This window comes from Pantherophis guttatus, chromosome 8 (genome assembly GCF_059756535.1).
Source record: "Pantherophis guttatus breed Tessera chromosome 8, ASM5975653v1, whole genome shotgun sequence".
Taxonomy (NCBI): Eukaryota; Metazoa; Chordata; class Lepidosauria; order Squamata; family Colubridae; genus Pantherophis; species Pantherophis guttatus.
The window spans coordinates 58,083,146-58,102,941 of NC_142070.1; the positions used below are offsets into that span (position 1 = coordinate 58,083,146).

At 44.4% G+C, this 19,796-nt stretch overlaps 1 protein-coding gene across 10 annotated transcripts in view; it reads left to right on the top strand.

The window, feature by feature from the left end:
- Positions 1–19,796, top strand: part of CC2D2A (coiled-coil and C2 domain containing 2A) — a 285,150-nt gene that overhangs the window by 251,018 nt on the left and 14,336 nt on the right. For 9 of the 10 annotated variants that reach the window (XM_034408876.3, XM_034408877.3, XM_087875254.1 and 6 more), the window contains 2 exons: positions 1,701–1,759; positions 11,755–11,932. In XM_034408876.3, the coding sequence (XP_034264767.2) occupies positions 1,701–1,759; positions 11,755–11,932 (237 nt within the window). The remainder of the gene's footprint in view (positions 1–1,700; positions 1,760–11,754; positions 11,933–19,796) is intronic. The other variant, XM_087875257.1, reaches the window with a different exon arrangement.

A 19,796-nucleotide genomic window follows, 5' to 3' on the forward strand; every position in this document is an offset into this window, starting at 1 on the left:
ATGGTGAAGAGAAGCAATTGTGAAATGAGTGACATGGTTGTTAAGAATGCTGCACGGGCATAAATGTGAAGATGGTCATAAGTGTGAGGACCAGGCAAAAGTGTCAGAAATGACTTTTTTCAGCCCTCTGAGTAGTCCCTATACACATAATCATGGCCACCCGGTCACATGACCAGCTAGCCACGCTCACCCAGTCACATGACATCCAAGCCACGCCCATAGAACCGGTAGTAAAAAAATTTAGAACCCATCCCTGGTTGGGGGTCACCACAACATGAGGTGTGGTGTATTAAAGGGTTGCGGCATTAGGAAGGTTGAGAACCACTGACTTAAGAGGTTTGTCCTTATCCTTCCAGTCGATTGCTTTTTGTCTGTGGTCTTCAGACCTTCCCCTTTTGTTTCTCGATCTCTAGGGGATTGGAACTGCCCATAAAGAGCTCCAAGCGAAGAATATTCGGGATTTCAGGGACAACATTTCATTCTCTCTCCCGCTTCGTGAAGACATCACCCCCGGAGGTCTCTCCCATTGCTTCTTGTTCCAATCATTGCTTCTTGTCTTGCCTTCTGGTGCTCTGGAAAATAGATTGACTCCCTCTTCTTTGTAGCAGCCTCTCAAATATTGGAACACAGCTATCATGTCACCCGTAGTCTTTCTTTTCACTAGACTAGACATACCCAATTCCTGCAGCCGCTCTTCATGTTTTAGCTTCCAGCCCCTTAATCATCTTTGTTGCTCTTCTTGACACACTTTCCAGAGTTTCAGTGTCTTTTTTATGTTGTGATAAACAAAACTGGAAGCAGTATACCAAGTCTTACCAAGGTTATAAAATGGTACTAACACTACACATGATCTTGATTCTATCCCTGTATTAATGAAGCCTAGAATTGCACTGACTTTTTGGCGGCCACAGTATACAACTGGCTCATATTTAAGATATATTTAATATTGATTGCTTTATGTAAATATGTATTAAATATTTAATAGATATTTAAGATTTTTTAAAAAATCAATTCCAGTTCTTACCAGGTACTGAAAAGATTTTCAATCAGAACAATGTGCCTATGCCACCATCACCCTTCGCTTCCCAAACCAGAAATAAGTTGTTTGTGCCTCATATTACACAAGTGAAAGAGAAACAGTTTGAAGCTAAACCATATACCATATTTTTCGCACTATAAGACGCACCTGACCACCTATGCACCTATGTTTAGAGGAGGAAAAAAAAATGAATATGGGGCACCGTTTCACTGTGAATATGGAGCGCCGAATATGGAGCAGCAGTGTATGAGGGCAGGAGGCAGAGCCTGAGGGGTCCACAGATAGGTGTTCTCTCATGTGGCAGCTCTGCCTATTGACTTCTGCACTGCGGAAAAGAGACAGAAGAGGCGGGCTATGACAAAGACAGAAGAGGCGGGGTTCAGCACTGTAAAAGGACCCAGCTGCCGTGGCCCATATTTTTTGCTCCATATGTCTTAGGAACGAAAAATACAGTAATTTGATTATCCTGTATAAATCGCATTTTTTCCTGTATTCAAAATGCATTTTTTCCTGTATTCAAAATGATTTTAATGTAATTTTTCTTATGCCATATTAATCACTTCAGATCTTCAAAGAATAAAAGTACAGATGAATTTAAAGCGCTATAATATTGAAGTAAATTTCATAAATGCTAAATTACTTCTCTTTCTGATTTCATTAGCCTGAAGAACTCTTCTACCAAAATGCAGACAAGGCTGTCGCACTACATTTACAGAACAGGTAATTTTGCATTAACCATAATATTCAAGGGCTGAAAGTTAATGCTGCCAATGTTTTAAATTACCAACAGATGGCAGTACTGCTTTGCAAGAAGCTGCAATATGTTCTTTAGCATCTATTCTTTCACTTCACTTGATGGGAGGTTGCTGTGAGAAAAGGAAATCTAGCTATGGTTGAATTTTTGATTGCTGGAGGATCCCTTCCAATTGAAAATCACTTTCAAATGCAGATTGTTTATGGTGTTACTAGGCCAAAAAATATAAAGGTAGTGAACCAGAAAGAATTGAGATGTGTGATCAAGAATAAACTGGTTGACCTGTGACAACAATCATTCCAATTCTTTTAATCAGTAGTTTCTGGGTCGTAATAATAATGAGTTCATATTGTATAAACTGTCAGGGTGCTGCAAAGAAATTTCTCACCTCATTCTTGCAGTGTGACAACTGCTGTAAATTTCAATTCTTGAAACTTCTTTCCTGCATGTAAGGGACCCATTTTGCACAACTCTTCTGATATTGAAGAATATCAGTAATGCCACCGCCATATTCCTTTGAAAGTCAAGCTTGACAGCAATTTCCCTTTGATGTGCCAATTGTCCTTTATCAGTTCCTGAACTCTTTTCACATAGTATGTGCCAATTGTCCTTTATCAGGAACTGATAAAGGACAATTGACACATCAAAGGGAAATTGCTGTCAAGCTTGACTTTCAAAGGAATGTGGAGGTGGCATTACTGATATTCTTCAATATCAGAAGAGTTGTGCAAAATGGGTCCCTTACATGCAGGACAGAAGTTGCAAGAACTGAAATTTACAGCAGTTGTCACACTGCAAGAATAAAAGTGAGAAATTTCTTTGTAGCACCCTGACAACAATATGAACTCATCATTACGACCCAGAAACTACTGATTAAAAGAGTTGGAATGGACCTTGCAAATCATCTAGTCCAACCCTCCGAAGCAGGAGACCTTACACCATTTCTGACAAATGGCAAGTTCAATCTCTTCGTGAAAGCCTCCAGTAATTAAACTCCCATAACTTTTGAAGGCAAGCTGCTTCATTGGTTGATTGCGCTCACTGTCAGAAAATTTCTGATTTCTAGGTTGAATCTCTCCTTGATCAGTTTCCATCCATTATTCCTTGTCTGGCCTTCGGGTCCTTTGGAAAATAGCTTGACCCTCTCCTCTTAGCACCAGTGAGGCTGCATCATAGTGGGTAGGAGTTGGCGGGTTTTGTACTAGGTTTGTGTTTTTTTCTATGAGTGACATGTTTCCATCTGTCTTCTTCTTCCTCTAAGGGATCAATTCTTTTAGAAGGTGTTTGATCATTAATATGTTCAATTTGGGCATATTCTTCTTGCAAGGGTTGGGGTTTCTCATTTTGTAGGTTGAGTTTCAGAGTGGTTAGTTTCCTTTAGACCCTTTACTTTTTCTTCTAGTAACTTGATTAGTTTATATTTGGTACATATATAGTTTGGGTATTCTATGGGCATAAGTGTATTTATAGAACATGTTTTGCAGATCATGATAGTATCAGTTTCTTTTTCCATGAGTGGATTTTTAAAAATTTGAAAATGAAAGTGTAGAAGGTTTTACCACAGATTTTTAAAAGGGAAAAATGTCCAATTTAGAATTTTGAGATTGTAGCAGATCATTTAAAATTTCAAATTTAGCAGGAAAAGTATAGCTAAAAATTTAAAGTTCTAGCACTTAAAAAATTTCTAGTTAAGGATTTAAAATTTTATAGTTCAAAATTGTCTAGTTTAAAATTCTAAAGTTTTAGCAGATCATTTAAATTATAAATTTTTTAAATTTTCAGTGTTGAGTGGGCTTAGGTGCAAGGTTTCTTCTTAGCCTGTAATGGAATGTTCTATAATTATCCCTTTCCTCTCTGCCTTCTTATGATCCTTTCCCTCCCTGCCTTCTTGTGGGCTTTATTTATTTCTTCCTTCTCTGCCTTTATATGTTCCGTACTTGCTATTGTCTACTCGCCTTTAATTTTTTTTTTGCCGTGTGTCCTGTGTTGTCTTTTTATTCTCTCTTCCTACTTGCTTTTCTCCTGCCACTACCAGGTATTCAGCTCTCCTTGCTTTTCTCAGTTCATGGGGTTGCCCAACCCCTCATCTGTTGGTCTGCCATGCTGTTCTGTTGCCATCTGCAGTCACCGTTCACTGGTCCGCTGTGCTGCAATGCTCCACCACAACCAACAGCCTCTGGTTCCACCGTTGCTCTACCATTGCTTTCCATGTTGCTCTCTACGTTGCTCTCAGGATCTGGTTCGCTGTGCTGCCCTTTCTTCTGGCTCTCCTTTCTGTTGCGCTGCTGCTGCTCTTTGCTCCTCAGCCACATGGCTCCCGTTTGCTGGTCCATCACGTCAGCATGCTGCTTTTCCCAGCAAACAGGACTGCCTGGATGACCTACACTAAGCTCACCTCTCCTCTCCGCAGCTGGCTCTCCTCCTCCTCCTCCCTGCTCTATTCTCTCACCGGCTCACCTTTTTGTTCTCTGCCGGTCGTTGTTTTGCCATCAGTCAGCTAGCCTGTCTGCCCCATGGATGATTTTCCTCCCTGCTCCACAGCTGGCCCCGCTCACTCACCAGCTCACCTCCTTGTTGTCTGCCAGATCGTTTTGTCTCTCCGCTCACCTCACTTCAAATTGTAGTACTGGTCCATGCAATATCATCACAAAGAGAGGTGAAAAATTTAACATCCAGGCTTCAGCAGAAAAACTCAAAGCTATAATTCCTTAGGAAACAGATGATATTGTTTTCTTGAACTTGGCAGCACTGTCAGCTCAGAGTACTACTGTCAGGTCTGCCATCTTCAGCTTCTTCACTTCAGTGGCATCCTGCCATAAATCACAAGAAAATGGAGGGAAGGAATTTAGGGAAGTAATGCTTAGGCATGGGAAAGGGAAGACAAATGGGAGGGGGGGAGATAAAGTGTCAAACCAGAATAAGCCAGCTGCCATGGATTCTTGGCCTGGGAACAGAATGCAAAACTACATCAAGAAGTGCCAAGCATCAAAGTGGTTCCCAAAACATCAAAAAGAAATACTATTGGACACTGGTGAACTGATCAAGGAGGAGGGCCAGGGAAAGGGGAAAAGTGTAACCTTTTCACAGGAATACTCAGATCTAGCTTTACTTTTGCTGCAACAGCTTAACTTCAGTAAAAGAACCTATCACTTCAAACAAATGGAGTTGAGGGTTTTTCTTTCCTAAATGTCTAAGTTGGGGCAGGTCTAACATAATGCTAAATCTGCAATAACGGTCAACCTGGAGACATACCTCTACCATGGGGACTATGAACAGAATGTCGGTGCAAGAGAATGAACAGGAGGAGATGGAAGCTTGGGGGGAGACCACATCAAAATTTATTTATTTGTATTTATTTATTTGTTCAACTTGTATGCCGCCTTTCTCCAAAGACTCAAGAGATCTCCTAAACAGAGATCACCCCAAGTGGCTAGGGGAGGCAGAAGGCTGCAATGATCAGTCAACATCCCAATGGTTACTGGCAGTAATAAGGGCGATTGGGAGGAGACCCTCTAGAGCATGGATGTCAAACTCGTGGCGTCACATTGCTGTCATGTGACGTATCACTACATTTTTCCCTTCACGGAGCTGGAGTGGGCATGGCCTGTGTGTGACACATCAGGCCTATGGGCCAGCAGTTTGACACTCCTGCTCTAGAGTGACCTCTACTTGGAGAACCAGAGGAAGTTGCTGGAGGGAACCCCCGAAGATGAGGACGAAGCGGCACAAGGTGAACTAGACCGTGACAGCATGCTCATTGAACAGGCTATTGAATTCCTGAAGGGCGCCTTCAACAACCTCCAAGCACATGAAGTTCTAGCTCAGTTGGCACCACTGTCAGGGTTCTGACAACTGACGCTGACAACCACCACCTGTTGAACCAGGGCAGGGACAGGAAGACAATGGTGCAGTTACACCCATCGCTATGGTTGCTATGGTACCTACTCCAAATCCAGTTCCAGCACAGCAGCTGGCACCAGCTTTGATGGGCCAGCCACTGCCACAGGCCTGGGCCACTCCATCAAGGAGGAGAGAGTGCAGACCACAGGCTTTGGGGATGTGATTCAGTGGAGACCCAAAGCATTTGGTGTTCTTCTTAACCCAAGTGTGAACCTACATGCAGGAGTTTGTGGGTGACCTACTGACTGAAGGGGTCAAGGTATCAAGTGTGACCCTAGCAGTGGAGGGGAATGCCATAGAGTAGATGGTTGCCCTCTACAATGATGTTGCCCTGGAGTTGCACGTCAGTCGGTTCACGGCAGCCCTCCAGAAGTAATTCAAAGACCCCCTCACTGATTGGAAGGCCAAGACAAGAATTAAGATAAACCAAAGTCAGCAACCCGTTTTTGCCTACAACCAAACATTTTGCAGCTTGCCATGCAGATTAGCTGATTGGCCACAAGATACACTGATAATCTTTCCAAAATAAGCTGAATGATGTGTATAATACTTGCATTTCCAGAGGCGTCCTGCGCACCCTCTATGGGTGGTATGTCAGTCAAAGAAGTTGAAATCAAGCTAGCCCGATCCTGCAATTGCCCCAACCTTAGAGGTCCCTCCTGGCAGAGAGAGAACCCCCAAAACCAGGAGGACGGTATCAAAGCCCACACCACCACTCCACTGGATGCTTCAAATGCAGAAAAGAGCAGCCAATTGCCAAGCATCATGCCCAATGTAAAAGGCCACTACTGGATCCACAAAAAAACCCGGAAAAGCAACCTCGAGGATTTGTGAGACAGCCCTAGAAGGAGTGGAGGTTATTGAGTGCACTCCATCACCTGAGTTATGAGAACTCTGACAGCATCAACCAGGAGCCCGGTGGGGAGTAACACCGACACAGATGATGACCCCTTGGTAAGTCAACCCATGATACTCCTTATAGAACTGATGGTGCCTTCTTCAGAGCATAGGGAGAACCTGTTTGCCCTCCTAGACTTGGGCTGCACCAGATGCCTGCTCAACCCTGGCTTAGTCAAGAAACTGGGTCTGCAGCTAAGGAACTTAAAATACCCATAGCTTTCTGCCAGTTGGATGGGTCAGTAGCAGGAGGGGCACCCATGACATTTGTCACTGAACTGATAGAGATGAGGATGGGGCCCCATGAAGAAACCCTAAGGTTTATTGTGCCCCATGCATGGAGAGATCCTTTGTATTAGGACCGGCATGGCTCCTGAAATGGAATCTCTATGTAAATTGGAGGAGGAGGGGGATATTAAAGATTCATGAAAAACATCCGAGGGAGAGCACAAAAGAAAACTGTACTATACTGAATCTGTAGTACAGTGGACTAAAGCACTGTGATTAACAACTGCTGCTTGCAATTACTGCAAGTTCAAATCTCACCAGGCTCAAGGTTGACTCAGCCTTCCATCCTTTCAAAGGTAGGTGAAATGAGGACCCAGATTGTGGGGGCAATAAGCTGACTTTGTATAAATATACAAAAGTATGAAGGCTATTGCTTAACGCATTGTAAGCCGCCCTGAGTCTCCAGAGAAGGGCGGCATATAAATTAAAGAAAAAAAAAAAACCTGGCCAAACTCAGCCTCAGAATTAGAATAGAGCGGGAAGGTTTTCTAGTCCAGCCCCCTGTTCAAGCAGGAGATCCTATACCATTTCAGACAAATGACTGTCCAGTCTCTCCTTAAAAACCTCCAGTGATGAAGCAACCCACAACGTCTGAAAGCAAGCTGTTCCACTGGTTAATTGTCCTGCTAGGAAGTTTCTCTTCATGCCAGTAGGCAGGAATGCAAAGAAGGAAATCGGAGCTAAAAATGGGAGTCCCCCAAAAGAAACCTCATGGGAAAGGGAAGACAAAAGAGAGAGGGAGACAAGCTGACGAGAACCAGAGGTGTCAAATTGGAATAAGCCAACCACCAAGGATACATGGCTTGGGAAGAGAATGCGAAACTACATTGAGGGGTGCCAAGCATCAAAGCATTTCCCAAAACATCAAAAAGGAATACTATTGGGTACTGGTGAATTGGTCAAGGAGGACAAGCCAGGGAAAGGGAGTAGTGTAAACTTTGTGTAGGAATACTCAGATCTAGCTTTACTTTCACTGCAACTGCTTAACTTTAGTAAAAGAACTTATCATTTCAACCAAATGGAGTTGAGGGTTTTTCTTTCCTAAAAGTCTAAATCAGAGCAAGTCTGATAACTACATTGCAACACTTAAAACAATATTTCACGTTACTTTTGAAACAATTAAACAGAGTTTGTAAACACACGGAGATTTTGCTGCAACATGACATATTTCATGCAAACTACCTAAGACACAGTTGTGTGGTTGGATTTCATTGTCTTATCATATGTACCCTACAGATTTGGTGTCATGTAACCTTCATCTTTCCCCAAAATTTAAGGAATAGGTTTATAATGTTGACACAAATGAAAAGATGGAAAGGACTTCAGAAGACAAATATTGAATCCTGTTCTCACCTAGTTCCCTAATTGAAGTGACAAATCCTGGTATTGCTGTCTCATTTTTTTTTCCATTATGAAAATTGACTTCAAATATTATTATTAAAATGTGAGGTTTATATTACATTTCAAAAATGGTAAGTATCTAAACTGTAGCATTTCCAGTACCTTTTCAGAAATCAAACATATTTTATATAGAGAAGCCAGAAATCACATTTCTAATGTAGTTTATTTAGCTATTTGGTTTACCAAGGCAAATATGCCACTCCAATTGAAAATGATTCTTGCGACTTCCGGGTTGCTGTTTGCCGCTGCCAGACGTTCCTTTGGGATCGTCAGCTTCCATCGCCTGTTAGAGCCGCCTTCACAATGGAATGGCGGCTCGAAAAAACTCCGTTTCCATGAGGAAACGGAGATAGAGCCGGCAGGGGTGGGTAGAACTCTCTGCGGACTCCCAAACGTTTTTTTTTTACTTTTGGGACGGAGCGGATGAGATGCCCCGTATCCCCAGCCGCCGCTCCGGGCTTTGGGAGACCTCTGCTGATGCAGAGCCAGGCGTCAAAAGCAAGCCTGCAAATTTAACAGACTACTCAAAGAAAATGTGAGCTGGACCTGTAATATTGAACTGCAAGTATTTTACTGATTTTTACTGAAAAAATTACTTAAGAGAGAGGAGGAAAAGAAAGAGGAAAAAAAAAAAAGAAGCCTTTAAAATGGCGTTGGCTGGAGGAGAGGCTGAAAGGGAAGTCTTTCCGTTTTCTATTACTACAATGTAGCAGAATAAATACCACTGGCTACATTTGTAGACAAAACTTTGCTCCTGTGTCTTTTTCTCTCTTTTTTTCCCTTGGAGACCTGATATTGTTGTTGATTGGAAAGAAGTCCCTTTTTTTTTTCTTGCTTGCTTTTTTTTTTAACAAAGCCTGCCTGGGCGGAAACATGGCACTGAGACTCATAAAGTCAGATAAACAAGAAGGGGGGGGGATCCCCCCACCAACAACTTAAAGGAACAAGTCTTAATTCTTCAGTCTCAGAAACCTGACTTTAATATAATAGAATTTTTTATAGAGGAGATTGAAAGAAGGGAGGAGATTGTGAATCAGCAATTTGAAAAATTTAAGCAGGAAATTAAAGAATTGGTGAAATCTAAGTTTGATTTTTTGGAGAAAAAACTCTCAAAAGTGGTTAATGGTTTTACAGGATTTATGAAACAGTTGGACGCAAATACTAATGTACTAGAGTCTAAAATGGAAGAAATTCAAGATAAATTGGACAATAGAATTCAAAAAATTGAAAATGATTTGACAAACACTCAGGATAATAGCTTAGAAGAAAAACCTAAAATGGATGCTGATCAAAAGTATGGTAATGTAGAAAATCTGCAACAGAAGATTGAAAAAGAGATTTTAATGGTACAATATAATTTTACAGAATATGCGATAAGGTTAAGAGGTTTGCAGGAAAATAATAGAGATGATTTAAGGAAAATATCTTCTGAATTTCTAGCTGGGATTCTAAAGGTTCAACCTGACGAAGTGTTTTGTAGGATCGACAGAGTTTATCGAATCAACTCCTGGATTGCTAAGCAAAGGCAATGGCCTAGAGATGTGGTGATTTATTTTACAGATAAGGAGATTAGGAATAATATCGTTCAAAACTCCTTCAATTCTAATTTGCAATTGTATGGAAGAAAGATTTGGATTTACAAGGAACTTCCACCTAAGATATTGATGGAAAGGAAGAAATTTGGTTTTCTGGTGAATGAGTTAAAAAAGAGAAATATCTCCTACAAGTGGGATGCCCCAGTGGGTATTATATTTAGATACCAAGGAGAAAGATATCAGCTAAATACTGTTGAAAGAGCGGAAGAATTTTATCAAAATAGGTTGAAAATGAACTTAACATCTCCAGGTATAATACAGGATAAGCAGAAGGAGCCGGAAATAAAGGTAAAATATCGAATTACAGAGACTGTACCAGATGAATTGCCATTGGATTTATTGGATACCCCAACTGGACTATCTACAAATTTGAGAGAAGAGGCATCTAATCCTAATGTGATGACTTATCAAGGCAAGGATAAACATGGAAACCAATTAGGGGTTATACAAGGGATAAAAAAGAAATATGAGATACAAAAGCAAAACCAACAAGACCAATCTACAAAGCAGAATAAAAACCGACCAGATGATACACACTTTATAGAAAGGGAACCAGGATGGAAACCAAACCCACAAAAAGAAAAGAAAAAAAGAAATAGGTGGCATAAAAACAGAAATTTCTAATCAGGCAACAGTGAAGCCAGTGATTTTAAAATATGAACGATTATGGGTAAACACAGAAGAGGCGACGTATTGGTTAATATCATCCTGAGGTTTGTGGCAGATCTCTGCATGGCCGTAATCCGGGGACGTGAAACGAGCCTTAAACTGATGGATTTGAATTATCCATTTTGGAATTTCTTTTTGTGTTGATAAACATATTATATTATCTTGAATCACAAGGCAAGAGAATTATGCTGGGGCATGCAGAAGATTGGGTTGTTACCCACTACGATGATGGGAATTAATAATCCTGATGAAACCCAGAATTATTACTATATGGAATATAATTATAATGTCACTCGGGTGGTTGTTTTTACTTTTATACATATAAGAAGATATTTACTACAGATGGGGGCAGATATGATTGAAGATCCTGAATAAACTGTTGCACCAGTAAGGTATGTTACCCGATTATGGATGTTGGTTCTACCAATCCAGTGGAAAGACCTCAAAGAAGATACTATATGGATTATAAATTTAAAGTCATTGTCTTTTCTTTTTTTTTATTTAGATATAATGGAAAATATAGACATATATTTTTAAGAAGTGTGGGCAGTGAATCAAAGATGTTAAGAAATGTTGTGTATGGCAATTTTGCATGATAGTGGGTGAATAAGCTATTTAGTAGATTGATTAGTCTAAGAAAAGGGATTTTTAAGTGTTATATTTAGGGGAGTGGAGGAAATGGATAGAGTGGAATAAATGTTAAACTAGATTTTATGGGGAAGGCCGCTTTGGAATGTTATAGTAATATATATAGAAGATTAAATGTTAAAGTAGGACTTATCGTATAGTTTTAAAGTGGAGAAGTTATTTTATAATGTCATAGTATAATGTCTTTTTTTTTTCCTTTCTTTTCTCTTTTTTGATATGTATGGATAAAGGGGGATGTTATAATATTAATAATATTTTTAGTAAGTAAAGGTCAATATCTAGAGGAGGGAGTAAGTAATCTGTTATGAATTATGTTTTTTTTTTTTGTTATGAAGAAGTCACGGGGGGGATGGGTGGGGAGGGGGGGTTAGGGAGGGGGAGGGAGAGGGGGGAAAAAAAGGGGGGGGAAATTTGTATTTGAAAACTTTTTCAATAAAAAAAAAAGAAAAAAAAAGAAAATGATTCTTGCTAGCTCATTCTTGATGTTCTGCATCAAAAAGTTGCAGAAAACTCTCAGAATTTCAAATCAGATTTAACATTTCCCCAAAAAATTATATATACAGGCTTGAGAAGATACTAAAAGAAAAAATCATGGAATGGCGGCCAAACCACTTGACACGTTGGAACAGATACTGTACCTCTGCCCTCCGGCAGTTCTTGCCTCTGTTGGAGAAACATCAAGGCAAAGAGATAGAAGACAATCATCAGGCAGAGTTACAAAAACAACTTGGAGATTACAGGGTATGGATAAGAATTTTTATTCCTGAAAAGCATTTTAGATACTTGATAGCTGTGATGCGGCAGCCACAATGAGGCTAGAGAGGAGTGTTTTTCAAACTTAGTAACCTTAAGATGTGCAGGTTTCAAAGTGTGCTGGCTGGGGTATTTTCGGAAATTGAAGTCCACACATCTTGAAGTTGCCAAGTTTGAAAAATACTGCCCTAGAGGTATTCAGAAACACACACACACACACTCCATGGGAAGATATTCCCCATTTAAGAGGATTTGGTTTCTTAGACTTAGGAGCAGTTTAACTTTAATCTTAGTTTCAATTGGAAGGAAAGTATTGCTTTGGAGGGTTCTCTTTAAATCCTTTAACTAATAAAAGGGAAGAGCCAAGTCAGCTTTGATTTAGCACATTCTGTTCTAAATCAGTTCATTGACTTGCCTAGCTAGAGCTTATTAAGGGAAAAATACCCCACTACATTCCTGGGCATGATTACAACCTTCCTTTGCACTATTACTCGTGCATAAGAAATGGGGTGTACAATTTAGATTTTCCCCCCCAAAATGACAAAGTGAGAATGGGCGTTGGTTCTTACCTGATACGCCCTTTCTCACTCTAGAGGAAACAGCAGTCAGGAATGGGTTAACTCTGTTAGCTGATGGACTGAGTCTGCAAAATTGTTACATGCCTTTTCCTGTTGCTTGCCAGCTTTTTGACAAAGGCATCGACGCAGACTGACTTGTTGAGCTGTGAAGAAAAAAAGAAGAAAGTCCTACCCTCCCCAACCCCAGGGCCAGACGACCTGAACATGGGCGGGGCTGACTGCTGTTTCCTCTAGAGTGAGAAAGGGCGTATCAGGTAAGAACCAACGCCCATTCTCCACCAGGAAGGAAACAGCAGTCAGGAATGGGACATACCAAAGCCACATGTCCTATTGGGAGGGAGAAGTCCGGGTCTGCGGTTCCTGATCTGAAAGAACCCTCTATAGAACCCGTCTGCCAAATGCCGCCTCAGCCAAGGCAAAAGTATCCAATTTGTAATGACGAACAAAAGGAGAAGGGGAAGACCAAGTGGCTGCCCTGCAAACCTCCTCCAGTGAAGCCTGGATAGCCCAGGCTGCTGAAATAGCTGCACTTTGGGTAGAATGGGCTGTGATGCATCGAGGAACAGAGAGCGCCTGGGCCTCATACGCTATAGAAATACACGCTATAGAAATACACGCCCTAATCCATCTACCCAAGGTAGAGGATGAAACTCTGCCACCGAGAGAAGCCGGTTGAAATGAGACAAAAAGTCTTCCTTAGAGGAGAAGTCCGTTTAAGATAGATGCGGAGAGCCCTCCGAACATCTAAGGTACGCCAAATACGCTCCAAACGGTGTGAAGGAGTAGGACAAAAATTTGGCAGAACTAACTCTTGAGCCCTATGAAACCACGTGTTGATCTTGGGAAGAAACGTAGGGTCCAGGCATAAAACCACCCTGTCCGCATGGAAAACACAAAGGTCTCCTCGAATGGACAGAGCCACCAGCTCAGATATTTGCCAAGCAGAAGTGATAGCTACCAAAAATGCTACCTTATAGCATTTTTTAATCTAACTTCCCAAAGAGGTTCAAAGGGACCTCGGGTGAGGGCGGTTAAGACCTTGTTCAAGTCCCATGAAGGGAACCGGTGAACCACAAGAGGCCGGAGATTAATTACCTCCTGGAGGAACTGACGAACCACTGGATTTTTGGACAGCGATTCCCGGTTTCCACATGACAGAATGGAAGAAAGAGCTGCCACCTCTCTCCGAAGGGTATTGGGAGCCAGACCAGCCTCTAAACCTTTCTGCAGAAAATCCAATATGTGAGTCACAGAAACTTCAGTGGGAACCAGACCCCCTTTTTTCCACCAAGTACAAAAGGCCCTCCAAGTAGCATTATAAATTCGCTTGGTGAAATCCCTGTGGGAAGCTTGGATAGTAGCAGTGACCCCGGGAGAAAAATTGTCAGCCCTCAGGAGGCTCCGCTCAAGCGCCAAGCGGTCAGTTGGAGCCACTGAGGGTCTGGGTGAACCAATGCCCCCTGGGAGAGGGAGATCCTGTCCCACAGCAGCTGCCAGGGGCGATCACTGATAAAGTCACAAGATCTGCAAACTACGGCCTCCTGGGCCAATGAGGGGCCAGAAGTACAACCTCCGCCTCCTCTTCCAGAATCTTCCAGATTACCCTGGGGATCAAGGGAAGAGGAGGAAAGGCATACAGGAGTCCTGATGGCCAGGGACTCTGCAGCGCGTCCACAGCTTCTGCCCCCTGGCTTGGAAAATGGGAGAAGAACCTCGGTACTTGATGGTTGTCCAGTGTGGCGAACAAATCAACCACTGACCAGCCGAAATGTGCTGACAGCTCCTGGAAGAGAGACAGGTCCAACGCCACTCCGCCTGATCTATTGATGTCCAACTGAGCAGTCCGCCTGGATATTTGCCACTCCTGAAATGTGGTCCACCCAGATGGAAGCTAGATGAGACTCTGCCCAGAGAATCAGCTGCTCGGCCACTTGCATGAGAGACAGGGACCGTGTCCCCCCTTGGCAATTTATGTGGGCCTTGGCAGCCACGTTGTCCGTCAGAACTAAAATGTCCTTCCCCGACACCAGATCTGTGAAATTCTGGAGTGCCAGGTGAACAACTTGGAGCTCCAACTAGTTGATGTTGTGTGTCAGATCTTCCGGGGACCACTGACCCTGAGTAATGTGTGAGCTGAGGTGGCCTCCCCATCCGAAGAGGCTGGTATTTGTAGTCAGGATGATGCGTTGAGGCTCCCAGAACCTGCAACCTTGGACAACAGCGTCCGACCTCCACCAAGAGAGGGACACCAGCACCACTGGCAGAACCACCACACGAGTAAGAGACGTGCTGTGGCGGGACCATTGGAACGGAAGTAGGTACCACTGCAGAGCCCTGCTGTGGACACGGGCCCAAGGAACAATGCCGAAGCATGAGACCATCTTTCCCAACAGTTGAGAGAGAAGAAACAGGAATGATGTACGATCCTCCAAGACGTGGATTACCAGTTTCTTCAGACTGGCCTGGCGGTCCAGTGACAGGTACACCTTTGACGCCACCATGTTGATTATTGCCCCTAGGTGGAGCAAGCAAGTTTTTGGGATCAGATGACTTTTGGCTCTGTTGATGGAAAACCCGTGGTCATGAAGAACCTGAATTGTGACCCTCAGGTCCTGCCAGGCCTGGGATTCTGAACTGGACTAGTTGAGGATGTCATCCAGATAAAACTGTATCTGAACCGTGAAGGTCTGGAGATGGCCTACCAGGGCAGCCATCAGTTTGGTAAATACCCTCGGAGCAGAGGACAGGCCGAAGGGCAACGCCTGGTACTGATAATGTTTCCCCGCATAGTGAAACTGGAGGAATTTCCTGAACCCTAGATGGATGGGGACATGCAGGTAAGCCTGCGGTAAATAACATACTGGTTCAAGGACTTGAGATTGAGAATCGCCCTCCAGCCTCCCGAGGACTTCTGCACCAGGAACAGCCAGGAATAAAATCCCTAACCGTGTTCCACCACCGGAACTGGTTAAAAGGCCTGAATGTCCAATAAGTGTTTGATGGCTGATTCCATAAGATGCCTTCTGGCCTGTTGTGATTCAGGCCCACGTAGTTAATGTTAAATGCAAAACAGTTCCAAAAAACAAACATTTTATTAAAACAGCTGAGAATTAACTCATTCTCAGCTTATTCCAAATTAAATGAAAGCAGTTCTCAAAATACATTCTGTTTATCTCTGACCTTGGGATAATTAGGCAAACTGCCAAAGGCTTTTCTTGGCAACAGTTCAGGAACAGAAGACGCTGACAAGAAAGAAATACATCCAAACACGAAGCAAATCTCAATGGTTGTTTTCCGGCAAAGAGGCCAAGAGCCATTGCTGGTCTTTTAAACTTTATGGGAGGGGCCAATTATCTCTTGGCCCTACTCCCGAGTCATCCTCTCTGCTTTAGCTGCTCCTGCCTTCTGGCAGCTCTTCTCATATGTGCACTAGGAACAGGAGGAGCCTGTTCCTCTGCCTCTCTACTGTCAGCCTCTGGAGGCTCCGAAGTCCGTGCATCACTCCCCGATGGCCCTGGTCCCATCTCTGCCTCCAATGCAGAGCCCTCATCTGGGCCTTCCCCAGCCTCCAGGACTGGCCCATGTTCTTCCTCAGCCTCATCACTGTCCAACTCCGCTGCCACTTCCGCAGGCTGCTGGCAGACCACAACATGGCCCAATTGTGAGACACAGGACAGCAGACAAAAATCCTTGGGGGGCTGGTGAGGAACTCCAGGGAGAGGCCCGACCTTACCGTCTTCCTGACCCAAGAGTCCGATGTGAAATCTTCCCACTGGTTGGCAAAGAGAGCCAGCCAGACCCCTATGGGAGGATCGGACAAGCAGTCATTTGTCGTCAATAGGAGCGACTCCTCCCACCCCAAAAGGGAGGATAACGCTGCCCCTGCCAGCTCTGTCTGTCCTGACTGTGGCCCTGTCTGACAGAAAAGGGTCTCTGCAAACGTTGTCCCCCAAGACCACTTTCCACTCCTCGAAAGGAAAAAGGACAAAAATAAGGCCCTGGGTAGGCCTCCACCCATCTGGTCAAATTAGGCATAATCTTGTGTTTGTCTTGAGACTCCACAAGAATGGGGTCAAGAGCTTCTCCAAATAATTTATCCCCTTTATACGGGGAAGAAGCCAAACACCACTAGGTCCTAGCATTGGCCTGCCACTGGCGAAGCCACAGGAGGCAATGAGCCATAATAGCAGAGCCAATGGCTTTGGCTGAGAAATGAGATGCAGTTAGTGTCACATCAGCAGAAAATTCCACCACCGCCATGATCTTGTTGATATCTTGGTGTGAGCGGGTGTCAGTGACTGGCAGACGGCCCTGCAATTGACATAACCAGAGCAATGAAGCCGTATTGAAAAAGAATGCAGCAGAAGCCGCCTTAGCTGACCATGCCAAAGCCTGATGACTCTTGACCAGAGCTTGTTCGGATCTCTTATCCTTCGGATGCAGGTGTTCCTCTGGAGGACCTGGTAATGAGGCCTGTGACGACAGTGCTACCATGGGAGGGTCAACTACTGGAACCTGTAAAGATTTAGTCATATCCGAACCAATGTTGTACAAACGTCTGTCTAAACTGCTGAGAAGAGGACCTGATCCGGGAGAGACCCACTGACGATGCACCAAATCCAGAAAAAGTCTGGGAGCTGGAACCTCTTCAGACTCAACTGTGGGTTCTACAAACAAGGGTTCCGCCGGATCAGCGAGATCCAAAACAGTACCAGGATTTGACTGCACTGTGCCCTGTCGGGTTGTCACCTTGGCCTTGTAAAGCAAAGACCGGAAAAGGTGAAGCCAGAAAAGGCCAACGAAGGCTGGCTGGTCAGGCATAAGACCTTCATCCTCTGAAAGCATGCTATCACGCTGCATCTCTTCCCCTGAGAGTGAGGCCTGGCTGGAAGAAGCTGCATAGCCTTCCAGTTCTTGGAAGGACCAAGAAACTCCTAGGTCCTGATGGCTATGGTGGATAGTTTGAGTCCTGGAGAAATTGGAAACCATAGTAGCTGAAAGCCGTTGTATACCTGCTTCAATGCCCTGACTGATGGCAGAAGAAATCAGATCAGACAAATTGGCAGGAATGTGAGGATCAGATGCCTGAGCAGGCCTGAAGGGAGCAGAAGTGGGCATAAAAGGTACCTCAGCAGAAGAAACCCTGTGCTAGATCTGATGTTCCTCAGTGGTAACAGATGGCTCCAAGTCAGGCATTGGGCCAAAAAGCAATTCACTGTGCTGTGTCCTCAGTTGGAGACCAAGCAACTGATGGAACCTCCTCCTGAATAGTATTTATTTATTTATTTATTTATTTATTAGATTTTTATACCGCCCCCTCTCCTGAAGGACTCGGGGCGGTGAACAGCCAAAATTAAAAAAACATACAATATAAACATTAAAATACGTTTAAAACAGAATTAAATCCAAAATGGCTCCCCAATTTAAAACGCCTTACCCATGACCCTATAAATAAGACGAATTTAAAATTTAAAATTTCCACATTTAAAAAGGGGGAAGATTTAGGCCAGGCCAGCTTGATAAAATAGAAAAGTCTTAAGCGCCCGGCGGAAGGTGCGCAGATCCGGGATCCTACGTATCTCCGGGGGGAGTTCGTTCCAAATCGTAGGTGCCCCCACAGAGAAGGTTCTCCCCCTAGGGGCCGACAGCCGACATTGTTTGGCCGACGGCACCTGGAGGAGGCCCTCTCTATGGGAGCATACTGGCCGGTGGGAGGCTATTGGTGGTAGCAGGCGGTCTCGTAAATAACCAGGTCCTAAGCCATGGAGCGCTTTAAAGGTGATAACCAGAACCTTGAAGCGCACTCGGAAGATCACCGGGAGCCAGTGCAGCTCGCGCAGGAGAGGTGTTACATGGGAACTCCATGTCACTCCCATCACCACCCGCGCGGCCGCACTCTGCGCCAGTTGGAGCCTCCGAGTGCACCTCAAGGGGAGCCCCATGTAGAGAGCGTTGCAGTAGTCCAGACGAGAGGTAACGAGGGCATAAGTGATTGTGTGTAGGGAGTCCCGATCTAGATAGGGACGCAACTGGCGGATCAGGTGAACCTGATGAAAAATCCTCCCGGTCACGGCCGTCACATGCTCTTCTAAAGACAGCCGTGAATCCAGGAGGACACCCAGGTTGCGAGCCCTATCCGTGGGGGCCAATGATTCGCCCCCAATAGTCAGCGATGGCACTAGCTGACTATATCAGGACGTCGGAAACCACAGCCACTCGGTCTTGGATGGGTTGAGCCTGAGCCTGTTCCTCCCCATATGATATGTTCAGAAGCTTCTCAGGCGAAATCTGGGGCCTAGGGACTTCCTTGCTCTGGGGATTCTTCCCCTTCCTGCCAGTCTCCTTTTGCACTTTGTGCGTGGGCACAGTAATGGCCGTGTGCTTTTCTTTAGCCCCACTTGAGGAAGCTTGAGAATATTTAAAATATTGCTGTCTTGTACTGGAGCGAACCCTACCCCACTCAGGGGAAACAGTACCAGAAGGCCCTTCCCCGGGGTCACTGTCATGGCCAGTAATTGCTGAACCTGATCTGGATCGGGAAGACCCTGAAGCTGGCCATCGTGGAACTCTGTAATAATATATATATATAGGCTCAATGAGAAAAAAGGGTAGCAAAAAAACTACCAAGATTAATGCTCCCTGAGTCCCAGGGAGCATTAATCCCATGGACTCCCAGTGGAAATAAATGCCAGCCAATAAAGGTGGGAACATGGCAGGGTAAACAACCCCCAAGTGCCTCCCCCACAGGCAAACAGCACAGGATGGTTGATCTAGGGGCCCAGCATCGCGGTACAAGCACGTGAACGACCCCCACCCCATCAGGTAAAGAATTGATGCTCGCAACCTCTGCAAGGGTCGGCCTTACCTAGTCTGATAGAGCAGCAGGTGATACTTTACTCCCAAAGAGCCAGCTGCGGATCCAATAATGACCTCCGAGCCTCCATGCGGCTCTCAAAATGGCTGCTGCACCTCCAAGCTGCCTCCAAAATGGCCACCACGGCTACACGAGGCTCAAAATGGTCCTGCAAGCCGCCCAAAATGGCCACTGTGGCTCCTCTGAAGCTTCTTTGCTGCTTGTAGTCACTGAGAGGTCAGCGCTATGGAGCCAGGCTCGTGGGCGCTGCCTCTAGCGGCTTCCTGTGGTGCTGATCCTGCGTATTCTGTAGGCTAGCATTATGGAGCCAGGCTTGTCGTCGCTGCCTGCCTTCAAATGGACCGAAGCCTCGAGTCCCCTTGCTGATCGGCATTTTGGGTGTAATTAAAGACCCGTGAGC